Source organism: Cebus imitator, unplaced genomic scaffold (assembly GCF_001604975.1).
Source record: "Cebus imitator isolate Cc_AM_T3 unplaced genomic scaffold, Cebus_imitator-1.0 Scaffold82, whole genome shotgun sequence".
NCBI classification, from domain to species: domain Eukaryota; kingdom Metazoa; phylum Chordata; class Mammalia; order Primates; family Cebidae; genus Cebus; species Cebus imitator.
In genome coordinates, this window is record NW_016107397.1 from 6,861,836 (window position 1) to 6,874,382 (window position 12,547).

The following is a 12,547-nucleotide window of genomic DNA, read 5'->3' on the forward strand; positions in this document are numbered from 1 at the left end:
TCGGCCTCCCAAAGTGCTGGGATTACAGGCGTGAGCCACTGCGCCTGGCTCTTTCTTTCTTTCTTTCTCTTTCTTTTGTTTTTGTCTTTTTTGAGACAAGGTCTTGCTCTGTTGCTTAGGCTAGAGTGCAACGGCTGGATCACAACTCACTGCGGTCTTGAACTCCTGGGCTCAAGTGATCCTCCCACCTCAGCCTCTTGAGGAGCTGGGACTACAGGTATATGCAATTATGACCAGCCAATTTTGTATTTTTTTGGTAGAGATGGGGTCTCACTATGTTGCCAGGCTGGTCTCAAACTCCTAGGCTCAATCAATCCTCTTGCCTTTGCCTCCCAAAGTGCTGGGATTACAGGCGTGCCCAGGCTACTTTGTTGATTGGCAGCTGAGGTGAGGATCACAGGGCCATAGGAGGGACTGGGACAACCCTGACTCTGATGGAGCAGAGAAGCAGCTCCAGGGCTGAGCCTGGGGTTGAGGGTAACACCCGGACAGTCAAGATGACAGAGCCTGGAGCCCTACCTGCGGCGACTGCCGGGCTGGGGCCTGGAGGGGAGGCCCGGGATTTGGACACGGTTCCCATCTTCCCTTTGAAGCTGCTGTTCAGTCGAGACTCAAGCTCTGCATAGACGGCTGACATCTGGAGGGAGGTGGGGGTGAGTCCAGCCCACCCTACTTCCCCTCGAAGCCCTAACTTTTGGCCTCAGAGGCCAGGCCTGGGGAGGGTGGGAGGCAGAGATCTGCCCCAGCCTGAAGCAGCCACAGAAGCGCCTTGGCCTGGGTCTCCTGGGCCCAGTCCTATGGACTGTCCATTCCCTGTCCCCTACTGACCCCACCTGGAGGGCAGAGAGAAGATCTCACCATCTTGGGGTTGGGGGTCTCAGGGAGGGACGTGCCATCGCCCGCCTGGCGCTCGCCTGGGATCAGGGAAAGAGGCATCTCAGGACACTCGCTGGGACCTACCAGAGAACAATGTCATTACCATATCTGAGCTCTAAGGCTCAGGCCCCGGGCCAAAACCAATAAGCCTAGCAGACCCAGGAGGGCGACTCCTGAGCCCTGCTTATCCCCATTCCCTGGGATTCCCCTGTCACCAAGCCCATTTTGCAGGTAGAAAAACTGAGCTCCACTCAGTCCCCACAACCCCGACATCAGCCTTACCGCAGCTGAGGCCGGCCTCTACGCCCTGTGACCGGAGGCTGCGGCGGCACATGGAGGAGGCCCGCAGGGAGCTCCGGGGCTGGGGCTCGGGCGTGGGCTCCGACTCCAGGTCCAGCTCAGGTTCCGGCTCTGCTGTGGGACACGCAGGGAACATGGGGCCCTCTTGTCCTCTCAGCCAGACAAGGGACCTCCACAACAGGGACGGGAGGGCAGATGTCATCCGAAGCAATATGTGGACCCCAGACTACGGAGCCTGCCCTGCTTGCCACCAGAACAGCTCTGGAAGGGAAGCCCAGGGACAAGAAACCAGGTGCCGGGAGCAGCAGCAGAATGCAGCTGGCTGGAGCTGGGGGCCCAGCAGAGATCTCATGACAAGGGTTTCCAGAGTCTCAATGCCTTGTGCTCACCCCAGGCCAAGTCACTGCTGCCCAGAGAGGATTATGGGTGAAATAGTTTTGTTTTTCTTTTGAGACAGAGTTTCACAATTGTTGCCCAGGCTGGAGTGCAGCGGCATCATCTCAGCTCACGGCAACCTCCACCTCCCAGGTTCAAGCAATTCTCCTGCCTCAGCCTTCTGAGTAGCTGGGATTACAGGTGCCTGCCACGACAGCTGGCTAACTTTTTGTATTTTTAGTAGAGAAGGGGTTTCGGCATGTTGGCCAGGCTGGTCTCAAACTCCTGACTTCAGGTGATCCACCTGCCTCGGCCTCCCAAAGTGCTGGGATTACATGCGTGAGCCCCTGCTCCCAGCCAAAATACAACTTTTTTGAGTCTAGGCAGATAGGTAAGACATGTGCCATCCAGCACAGAGCCCGAGCTTCTTGCTAAAATCCTAGTAAACTGTGGGCCAACAGCTCTGCAGTGGCTCTCCCTTCTTATCTCCCTCCCTCTCTCCCATTCTCCCTCTCTTCCTTCCTTTTTGTTTGAGACACAGTCTGGCCTCCTCGCCCAGGCTGTTCACCTGGTTGGCTGGACAGTCAGCAGCTGCAGGCAGGGAAGGGGCAGGGGAGAAGATGCTTACCTGTCATGGCAGTGTAACCCAGGAAGCATGCGATTTTCTCCTGACAGAGCTCCTGCTCCTCATAGGTCAGCAGCTGGTAGATGAACTGCCACAGGACCTGCTTGGCAGGGGTGTCCAGCACGGGGTAGACATCAACAATGAGCGTGTCGATGTTCCTGGGGGAGGGTGCGGGAAGGCAAGGCTCAATACTCGGGAGATCACCATGATGACAGAGTGGGGGTGGACAAGATGGCACTTCCAGGCCACAGCCTCTGGCCTCATGCCCTATCCCTGCCCTTGAAAGACAGAGAAGTAGGGGCCGGGCACAGTGGCTCACGCCTGTAATCCCAGCACTTTGGGAGGCTGAGGCAGGTGAATCATTTGAGGTCAGGAGTTAGAGACCAGCCTGGCCAACATGGTGAAATCCCATCTCTATTAAAAATATAAAAATTAGCTGGGCATGGTGGCATGCACCTGTAATCCCAGCCACTCAGGAGGTTGAGGCAGGAGAATCACTTGAGCCTGGGGGGTAGAGGTTGCAGTGAGCTGAGATCACACCACTGCACCCCAGACTGGGTAACAGAGTGAGACTCTGTCTCCAAAAAAAAAAAAAAAAAAAAAAACACAGGAAGGCAGGCTCCGGGGACAGGGTAGCCAGACTCCATTCTCAGCTCTGCCACTTACCAGCTGAGTGACCTTTCTCAAGTGACTTACCTTCTCTGTGCCTCAGTTTCCTCATCTGTAAAATGGTGATAAAAATAGCATCTACCTCATAGAGCTGTTGTGAAGATTAAAACATATAGAGCAGGCCAGGCTGGTGGCTCATGCCTGTAATCCCAGCTCATTGGGAGGCTAAGGCGGTGGATCACCTCAGGTCGGGAGTTCGAGACCAGCCTGGCCAATGCAGTGAAACCCCGACTCTACTAAAAATACAAAAATTAGCCGGGCATGGTGGCACACATCTGTATTCCGAGCTACTTAGATGGCTGAGGTAGGAGAACTGCTTGAACCCAGGAGGTAGAGGTTGCAGTGAGCCAAGATCACATCACTGCACTCCAGCCTGGGTAACAGAGTGAGGCTCTGTCTCAAAAAAACAAAAAACATATAGAGCAGGCCAGGCATGGTGGCTCATGCCTGTAATCTCAGCCCTTTGGGAGGCTGAGGCAGATGGATCATCTGAGATCAGGAGTTTGAGATCAGCTTGGCCAACATGGAGAACATTGTTTCTACAAAAAATACAAAAATTTGGTGGGCATGGTGGTGCGCAGCTGTAATCCCAGCTACTCGGGAGGCTGAGGCAAAAGAATCACCTGAGCCTGGGAGGCAAAAGTTGCAGTGAGCAGAGATTGCATTACTACACTCCAGCCTGGGCCACAGAGCAAGACTCTGTCTCAAAAAATAAATAAAAATAAAATAAAAATAGGTCGGCATGGTGGCTCATGCCTGTAATCCCTGCACTTTGGGAGGCCGAGGCAGGTGGATCATGAGCTCAGGCGTTCGAGACCAGCCTGGCCAAAATGGTAAAACCCCCTCTCTAATAAAGATACAAAAATTAGCTGGGTATGGTGGTATGTGCCTGCAATCCCAGCTACTGGGGAGGCTGAGGCAGGAGAATCACTTGAACCTGGGAGATGGAGATTGCAGTGAGCTGAGATTGAGCCACTGCACTCTAGCCTGGGCAACGGATCAAGACTCTGTCTCAAAATAACAATAATAAATAAAAATAAATAAATCAATAAAAATATAGTAGGAGAATATCTTTTGACCTAGAAGCAGGGAAGGACTTCTTAAAATTTCAGAAGCCAAAACTCTAAAACCAAAAATGTGGCTAGTTTGACTATGCAAAATCAAGGAAGCCCAACTTAGACACATTAATATTGATACAACAGATCTAATAACAGAAGTAACATGGGAGAGAAATTTACAACATTCAAAATCAAGGAGAAATCAGTGTTTAAAATGTACAAGGGTGGCCAGGCATCATGGCTCAAGCCTGTCATCCCAGGACTTTGGGAGGCTGAAGTGGGTGAATCACTTGAGCCCAGGAGTTCAAGACCAGCCTGGACAACATGGCAAAACCCTGCCTCTACTGAAAATACAAAAATTAGCTGGGCGTGGTGGCGTGCGCCTGTAGTCCCAGCTACCCGGGAGGCAGAGGTAGGAGGATCACTTGAGCCTGGGAGTTTTAGGCTGCAGTGAGCTGTATTTGCGCCACTGCACTCCAGCCTGGGTGACAGAGTGAGACCCTGTCTCAGAAAATAAAATAAAATATACAAGGAACTTCATGCCAGTCAACAAGAACAAAAAGTCCAAGAAAACAAAAATGGACAAAGGATATGAACAGGTAATTTATAGAGAAAATCCCAGAAAAACTTCATAAGCATATTAGAGGATACTTAATTAGTAATAGAAGAAAACCAAATTAAAATAACAGGATGTCACTTCTATGGCTAAGAAACTAACAAAAATAAAAAGTTGGATACCACTGTGATCCACAGGACTTTGACTGCAGTTATAATCAATGTATGATATATACACAGAGCAATGTGGACAGAGCTAAACACATTAATTGGTGAATAAGTCAAACACAAAATACTCTATATAGCACAATGATTTTTTTTTTTGAGGGGAGAGAAGATGAAGTTTTGTTCTGTTGCCCAGGTTGGAGTGCAGTGGCATGATCTTGGCTCACTGAAACCTCTGCCTTCTGGGTTCAAGCAATTCTCCTGCCTCAGCCTCCCAAACAGCTGTGACTACAGGCACATGCTGCCATGCCTGGCTAGTTTTTTGTATTTCAGTAGAGACAGAGTTTCACTGTGTTGCCCAGGCTGTTATTGAACTCCTGAGCTCAGATAATCCACCCGCCTCAGCCTCCTAAAGTGCTAGGATTATAGGAGTGACCCACCATGACCCCCTGATTTTTTTTTTTTGAGACAGGGCTTCACTCTGTCACGCAGGCTGGAGTGCAGTGGCACAATCACGGCTCACTGCAGCCTTGAAACCCTGGGCTCAAGCGATCCTCCCACATCAAAGTAACTGGAACTACAGGTGCGAGCCACCGTGCCCAGCTAATTTTTTCTTTTTGTAGATATGGCTTCTTGCTCTATTGCCCAGGCTGGTTTTGAACTCCTGGGCTCAAGCAATTTTCCTGCCTTAGCCTCCCAAAGTGATGAGATTATAAGTGTTTGGTCTGGGTTTCTTTTTGATGTGATGAGGTTTTAAAATGGACCATGTGATGTTTGCATATATTTGTGAACATACTAAACACCACTGAATTGTATAATTAAATGGGTGAACTGTATAGTAGGTGAATTACATCTTAAGACTCTTTAAAGCCAGGTACAATGGCTCATGCCTGTAATCCTAGCACTTTGGGAGGATCACTTGAGCCCAGGAGTTCGAGACCAGCCTGGGCAACATAGTGAGACCCCTCCCCCCATCCTTTTTGAAAAACAAAACAAAACCAGGCTGGGCGTACAGTGGCTCATGCCTGTAATCCCAGCACTTTGGGAAGCAGAGGTGGGTGGATTACCTGTGGTTGAGTATTTGAGACCAGCCTGACTAATGTGAAGAAAACCCATCTTTACAAAAAATGCAAAATTAGCCGGGCATGGTGGTGCATAGGCCTGTAATCCAAGCTAGTTGGGAGTCTGCAGCAGGAGAATCGCTTGAACCTGGGAGGCGGAGGTTGCAGTGAGCCAAGATCGCGCCATTGCACGCCAGCCAGGGCACCAAGAGCGAAACTGTCTCAAAAACAAAATGAAACAAAACAAAAACCAAAAACCAAAGCCCTTCAAAGAAAACAAAAAGGTACAGATATGGGACAGGCTTTTCGGAGACCATGAAAATGACCCCATGGACCAGGGAGTGTGATAAATGCACCTGGCTGTAGTTGAGGTCCAAAAAGAAAGACACCAACCCTATACCCAAGGGCCTGGACCATGATAAGTGCCCACAGGTGGGTCCCATCAAGAATGCTGCAGGTATTTGGGAGGCCAAGGTGGGCAGATCATGATGTCAGGAGTTCAAGACCAGCCTGACCAACATGATGAAACCCTGTCTCTGCTAAAAATACAAAAATTAGCTGGGTGTGGTGGTGCATGGTTGTAATCCCAGCTACTCGGGAGGCTGAGGCAGGAGAATTGCTTGAACACGGGAGGCGGAGGTTGCAGTGACCTGAAATCACATCACTGCACTCCCACCTGGGCAACAGAGAGAGACTCCATCTAAAAAAAAAAAAAAAAAAAGAATGCGGCAGGTGGTCCCCATCTGCCTCACTTCACAGAGAAGGCTGTGACTTGACAAGGTCACATGGCTATCGGAGGTGTCAGAGTCAGAATTTGTTCCAGGGCAGCTCAATTGCCCACCACCCTGAGGCCCCTGATACCAGCTGCCACCTCCCTGAGCATCCCCCAGGAGATCGGGACTGAGGGGACTCAGGCAGGGAGACTAGGATGTGAGTCTAGGCAGGACTTAGGGCCCACCCAGGGCAGGTCCCCACCCCAGCTCTGGCCCAGCCACCTGTGCTGGAAGAAGCTCTCGAGGGCCCGGCAGACCCCGTAGCGCTCAGGAGGCGTGAGTAGGTGCTCCAGCTGCTGGCTGAAGGTCCTCCCTTGTACCCGGATGCTGGATGGCAGGATCTCCGCCACCCACTGTAGGGAGGTAAGCGCTGATGACGGGTTGGGCGAGTCCAGAGAATCAGAGTCTGCTGGGACCACAGGCAGGAGAGGCAAGAGTGACCCAGAGTCCCCAGGCCAGGTGCCGTTTCCCTGGCTTTTGAGGTCAGCAGACCTCCTGAGCTGGGGTGTGGCTGTCCAATGCCATGCATGGGAAGACATGCTTGCTGCCCGACACGGGCCAGGGATAGAGGGAGTCAGCCCCGGGAAGGGTCCCTGAAGCACTAGGGTTTTTGTTTTCATTTTTGTTTTTGTCTTTTTCTGAGATGAAGTCTCACTCTGTTGCCCAGGCGGGAGTGTAGTGGCATGATCTCAGCTCACTACAACCTCCACCTCCTGAGTTCAAGTGATTCTCCTGTCTCAGCCTCCTGAATAGCTGGAACTACGGGTGTGCGCCACCATGCCCGGCTAATTTTTGTATTTTTAGTAGATACAGGGTTTCACCATGTTGGCCAGGATGGTCTAGATCTCCTGTCCTCATGATCTGCCTGCTTCTGCCTCCCAAAGTGCTGGGATTATAGGTGTGAGACATCGCGCCTGGCCCTTTTTTTATTTTTGAGACAGAGTCTTGTTCTGTCACCCAGGCTGGAGTGCAGTGGTGCAATCTTGGTTCACAGCAAACTCCACCTCCTGGATTCAAGTGATTGTCTTGCCTCAGCCTCCCGAGTAGCTGGGACTACAGGCGTATGTGATCACGCCCAGCTAATTTTTGTATTTTTAGTAGAGACAGAGTTGCGCCATGTTGCCCAGGCTGGTCTCAAACTCCTGGCCTCAAGCAATCCTCCCACCCCAGCCTCCAAAGTGCTGGGATTCCAGGCATGAGCCACCATGCCCATCCTCACTGGGATTTTATAGTACCACTTGGGGTCAGTCCTGGTAAGGCAAGCTGCAGGTTTAGGGCAAGAGCCGAGTCCTCCACACTGTGAATCTCACACATAGCAGCTGGGGCAGGGTTGCTGTGGACCAAGAAAGCCAAGTGTCCATGGGGTTCTCACCACTGGCAAATGGGACGAGCCCTTCCTCCACCACCAGCGTGGGCATGGCACCACTGCCCTGCAGCATGGACACCACCTTGTCGTGGGAGCAGTTCCTGCCAAGCAGAGAGGGCCCAGGAGGGCCTGACTGGAGTGAGCCCTGTCCACAGCCACCAGCCAGACCTCCCTGTCCTGCCCACAGGGGCCACACAGCAAGACCACCTCTATGCCTCTCTGTGTCCTCTGCATGGAGCTGGGGTATTTTCTGGTTGGAAGGATGAACTGAGGTCCTGGCTAAAGTTGGCGGCTGGCGAGGGGGAGGGTTAGATTCAAGAGTTCCCATTGGAAGAGGGACAGATCCTGGGGACCAACTGGTGAGAGGGGATTGGGACCATGGCCTGGGTGCCCCAAGAGGCAGGAGTCTTGCAAGGGGTGGGGCAGCTCATCACCAACCTCTGGTGTCCCCAGTATCCTCTGACCTCATGTCCAGTCCATTGAGGAAGAGGATCCGGTCACCTGACTTGAGGGCAGCATTGTCAGCTGGGCTACCTGGAAGCAAGAAGAGAAGGTGTGCCGGTCAGCTGGGCAGGGTACCACTTCAAGAGCAGGATGCTGTCCTGTTTTACAGGCAAGAAATGGAAACTCAGAGACCCATAGTTGGCCAGGCACAGTAGCTAACACCTGTAATCCCAGCACTTTGAGAGGCCAAGGCACGAGGATTGCTTGAGCCCAGGAGTCCGAGACCAGCCTGGGCAACATAGCGAGACCTCCGTCTCTACAAAAAAAAACCAACCCTAAAAAACAGAGATCCATAGGCATGGGTGGCAGAGGAGAGTCAAATAAGGTAGACTGATCTGTGTAATAGACTGCACATTTCTGATTGCAGCTGCTTTAAGGACCTAAGGACCACGGGAGTGATCCCTAGCAGGGGCACAGCATGAACCCCCAGTGCTGGAGAAAAGCAAGGTCCACAGAGCAGTCCTTAGGCAGCATCAGTACGTCTCGAGTCCCTGCTCCATATACTGTTCTTAGCTCTGCGTAGAAAGGTCCCATCAGGGATTCCTTTTTGTTTCAGGAGAATTACTTTCTGTTTTTTGTTTTGTGTTGTGTTGTTTGAGACAAGGTCTTGCTGCAGTGCAGTGGTGTAATCGCAGTTCACTGCAGCCTCGACCTCTTGGGCTCAAGCAATCCTCCCACTTGAGACCCTGAGTAGCTGGGACCTAGGCAGGAACCACCACTCTGGGCCATAAATATAAATATATATATATATGTTTTTTTTTTTTTTTTTTTGAGATGGAGTCTCGCTCTGTCACCCAGGCTGGAGTGCAAGGGCATGATCTCAGCTTACTGCAACTTCTGCCTCCTGGGTTCAAGCTATTCTCCCACCTCAGCCTCCTGAGTAGGTGGGACTACAGGCACCTGCCACCACACCTGGCTAATTTGTGTGTGTGTTTGTTTTTAGTAGAGATGGGGTTTCACCATGTTGCCCAGGCTGGCCTCAAACTCCTGAGCTCAAGTTATCCACCTGCCTTGGCCTCTCAAAGTGCTGGGATTACAGGTGTGAGCTACCGTGCCCGGCCACCTAATTTTTGTATTTTTTGTAGAGACGAAGTTTCACCATATTGTTCAGGCTGGTCTCAAACTCCTGGCCTCAAATGATCCTCCTGCCTCGTCTCCCAAAGTGCTGGGATTACAAGCATGAGCCACCACACCTGGCCTCTTTCTGCCTCTTTTATTAGTCATCATTCTAAACTTAATTCTGAAAGAAGTAGGGAAAATGATCAATGCCTAAATAAAATATACTCCCAGGTTGTGAGAACTTCTCTCTGAGGGAGATGGAAACTGTCCAGAGAAGAGGGGGAACAATCAGGGAAGACTTCCTGGGACAGGTGAGATGAGGGAAGTCCTTTCCCTGGACTGAAAAGGAGGAGAGAGAGATGGTGGTGGCGAATCCAATCTGGCCTGCCTTGAATAGCTGCATGACTAGAGAGGTTGTCGCAGGGGATCAAAGATCACTGGGCCAGGAGTCAGGAGATCCTAGTTTCTGGTCCTTAATTTACCAGAGCCTCTCCATGTCTCACTTTCCCCATCTGTAAAAGCTTCCATCTAAGCATCCATTTGGCTTCCTATGACAGGTAAGACATGGGATCACTAGCTTGAGGGTTGGGTTGAGAACAGCAGACCCGGAATTTTTTTTTCTTTTTTCGAGACAGGGTCTTGCTCTGTCACCCAGGTTGGAGTGCAGTGGCATGATCATAGCTCACTGCAGTGCTGAACTCCTGGGCTCAAGCGATCCTCCCACCCCAGCCTCCTGAATAGCTGGGACTACAGGCATGTCCTTTGCTATGTTGACCAGGCTGGTCTCAAACTCCTGGGTTCAAGTGATCTTCCTGACTCAACTTCCCAAAAGGCTGGGATTACAAGTGTGAGCCAGTATACCCAGACACACCTGGATTTTAACAAGCCCCTAGGCCAAGTATCCTACACATGTGGGAGAGACCCAGATGGGATTGGTGGTGGTGGCATGGTTGGAACAGCCATATCCACAGAGGAGAAATTAATCATTCTTTTTTTTTCTGAGACAGCATCTTGCCCTGTCACCCAGGCTGGAAAGCAGTGGTGCAATCTTGGCTCACTCCAAGCTCCACCTCCCGGGTTCAAGCAATTCTCTTGCCTCAGCCTCCTGAGTAGCTGGGATTACAGGTGCCGCCACCAAGCCTGGCTAGTTTTTGTATTTTTAGTAGAGACAGGGGTTCACCATATTGGCCAGGCTGGTCTCGAACTCCTGACCTCAGGTGTTCCGCTCGCCTCAGCCTCCCAAAGTGCTAGGATTACCACTCCTGGCTGAGATTAATCGTTTTAGAGGAAGCTCTCTAGAGAGCAGCTTTGGGCTTTTTGCTTACCATATAGTGTCAAAAAATTTAGTGATGCTCAAATTGGGGAAGGATCCGAACATGCCAGTTATCAGGATTAAGTCTCGGAACAGTCCGAAGCCTGTTGGCCTGACACATCAGTGCTCTTCTGGGGCTGGGACTACAGGCCTCAGTTTCCCCAGCTGTAAAGCTTCCATCTAAACATCCATTTAGCTTCCTATGATGGGAAAGGCATGGGATCAGTCCTGGGCTGGGACTATAGGATCAGATGATGCCCAGCTCACGGATCCATACACTGGAGACAGTGACATGCAGAATGTGGAAAGAATGCATTGGCATGGCCACCAAAGCTATGTGTAACCAGGAGCATTACACTTAGGTGCTGGTAGGGGACCAATGCAGGACAGAACAGGTAACCTAGTTCTGAGCAGGTGGTTACAGGGAGGGAGAGTTCAATTCTGCTCTAGGAGACACTTCTGCCCTACAAACACCTTCCATGATGAATATGAGCACACACACACTTCTGCCCCACTGGAGTGGCAGGAAGAAAGGGGTTCTTGCACTGGAGAGGCTGCCTTCTTCAAGATGCCATAGTTGGGCCTGGTGGCTCACACCTGCAATCCCGACATTTAGGAGGCTGAGGCTGAAGGATCTCTTGAGCCCAGGAGTTTGAGGCTGCAGTGGGCTATGATCATGCCACTACAATCCTGCCTGGGTGACAGAGGGAGACCCCATCTCTTAAAATAAAATAAAATAGGCTGAGTGTGGTGGTTCATGCCTGTAATCCCAGCACTTTAGGAGGCCAAGACAGGTGGATCACCTGAGGCCAAGAGTTCAAGACCAGCCTGGCCAACATGGAGAAACCCCATCTCTACTAAAAATACAAAAAAATTAGCCAGGTATGGTGGTAGGTGCCTGTAATCCCAGCCACTCAGGAGGCTGAGGCAGTAGAAGTAGAATTGCTTGAACCTGGGAGGCGGAGGCTTACGTGAGCCGAGATTGCACCACTGCACTCCAGCCTGAGCAATAAGAGTGAAACTCCACCTCAAAATAAAAAAAATAAAATAAATAAAACATAGGCTGGGTATGATGGCTAATGCCTGTACTCCTAGCACTTTGGGAGGCCAAGGCAGGAGGATTACTTGAGCTAAGGAGTTTGAGACCAGCTTGGGCAATATGGTGAAACCCTATCTCTACCGGAAATATAAAAAAAGTAGCCATACATGGTGGCGTGCGCCTGTGGTCCCAGCTACTCTGGGGGCTGAGATGGGAGGATCACTTGAGCCTAGGAGGTGGAGGTTGCAGTGAGCCAAGATTGTGCCACTGCACTCTAGCCTGGGTGACAGAGGGAGACCCTATCTCATTTAAATAAAATAGGGGGGACACAGTGGCTCATGCCTGTAATCCCAGCACTTTGGGAGGCAGAGGTGGGTGGATCACAAGGTCAGGAGATTTAGACCATCCTGGCTAACACGGTGAAACCCTGTCTACTAAAAATACAAAAAATTAGCCGGCATGGTGGCACGCACCTGTAGTCTCAGCTGCTCGGGAGGCTGAGACAGGAGAATTGCTTGAATCAGGGAGGCAGAGGTTGCAGTGAGCCAAGATCGTACCACTGCACTCTAGCCTGGAGACAGAGTGAGACTCAGTCTCAAAAAAAATAATTAAAATAAATAAAATAAAATAAGTAAAGTAAAATAAAATTTAAAAGATGCATGATTTAAGGCCGGGCGCGGTGGCTCAAGCCTGTAATCCTAGCACTTTGGGAGGCCGAGGCGGGTGGATCACGAGGTCAAGAGATCGAGACCATCCTGGTCAACAAGGTGAAACCTCGTCTCTACTAAAAATACAAAAATTAGCTGGGCA

General features: G+C 50.9%; 1 protein-coding gene across 1 annotated transcript in view; it reads right to left on the reverse strand.

The window, feature by feature from the left end:
• The window catches only part of LOC108307874 (Grid2 interacting protein), a 37,247-nt gene that overhangs the window by 14,231 nt on the left and 10,469 nt on the right, over positions 1-12,547 (reverse strand). The window contains exons 4-10 of the mRNA XM_037740400.1: positions 8,288-8,357; positions 7,830-7,924; positions 6,680-6,863; positions 2,180-2,334; positions 1,159-1,290; positions 859-956; positions 520-637 (exon numbers count right to left, since the gene is read on the reverse strand). Coding sequence (XP_037596328.1) covers positions 520-637; positions 859-956; positions 1,159-1,290; positions 2,180-2,334; positions 6,680-6,863; positions 7,830-7,924; positions 8,288-8,357 — 852 coding nt within the window. The remainder of the gene's footprint in view (positions 1-519; positions 638-858; positions 957-1,158; positions 1,291-2,179; positions 2,335-6,679; positions 6,864-7,829; positions 7,925-8,287; positions 8,358-12,547) is intronic.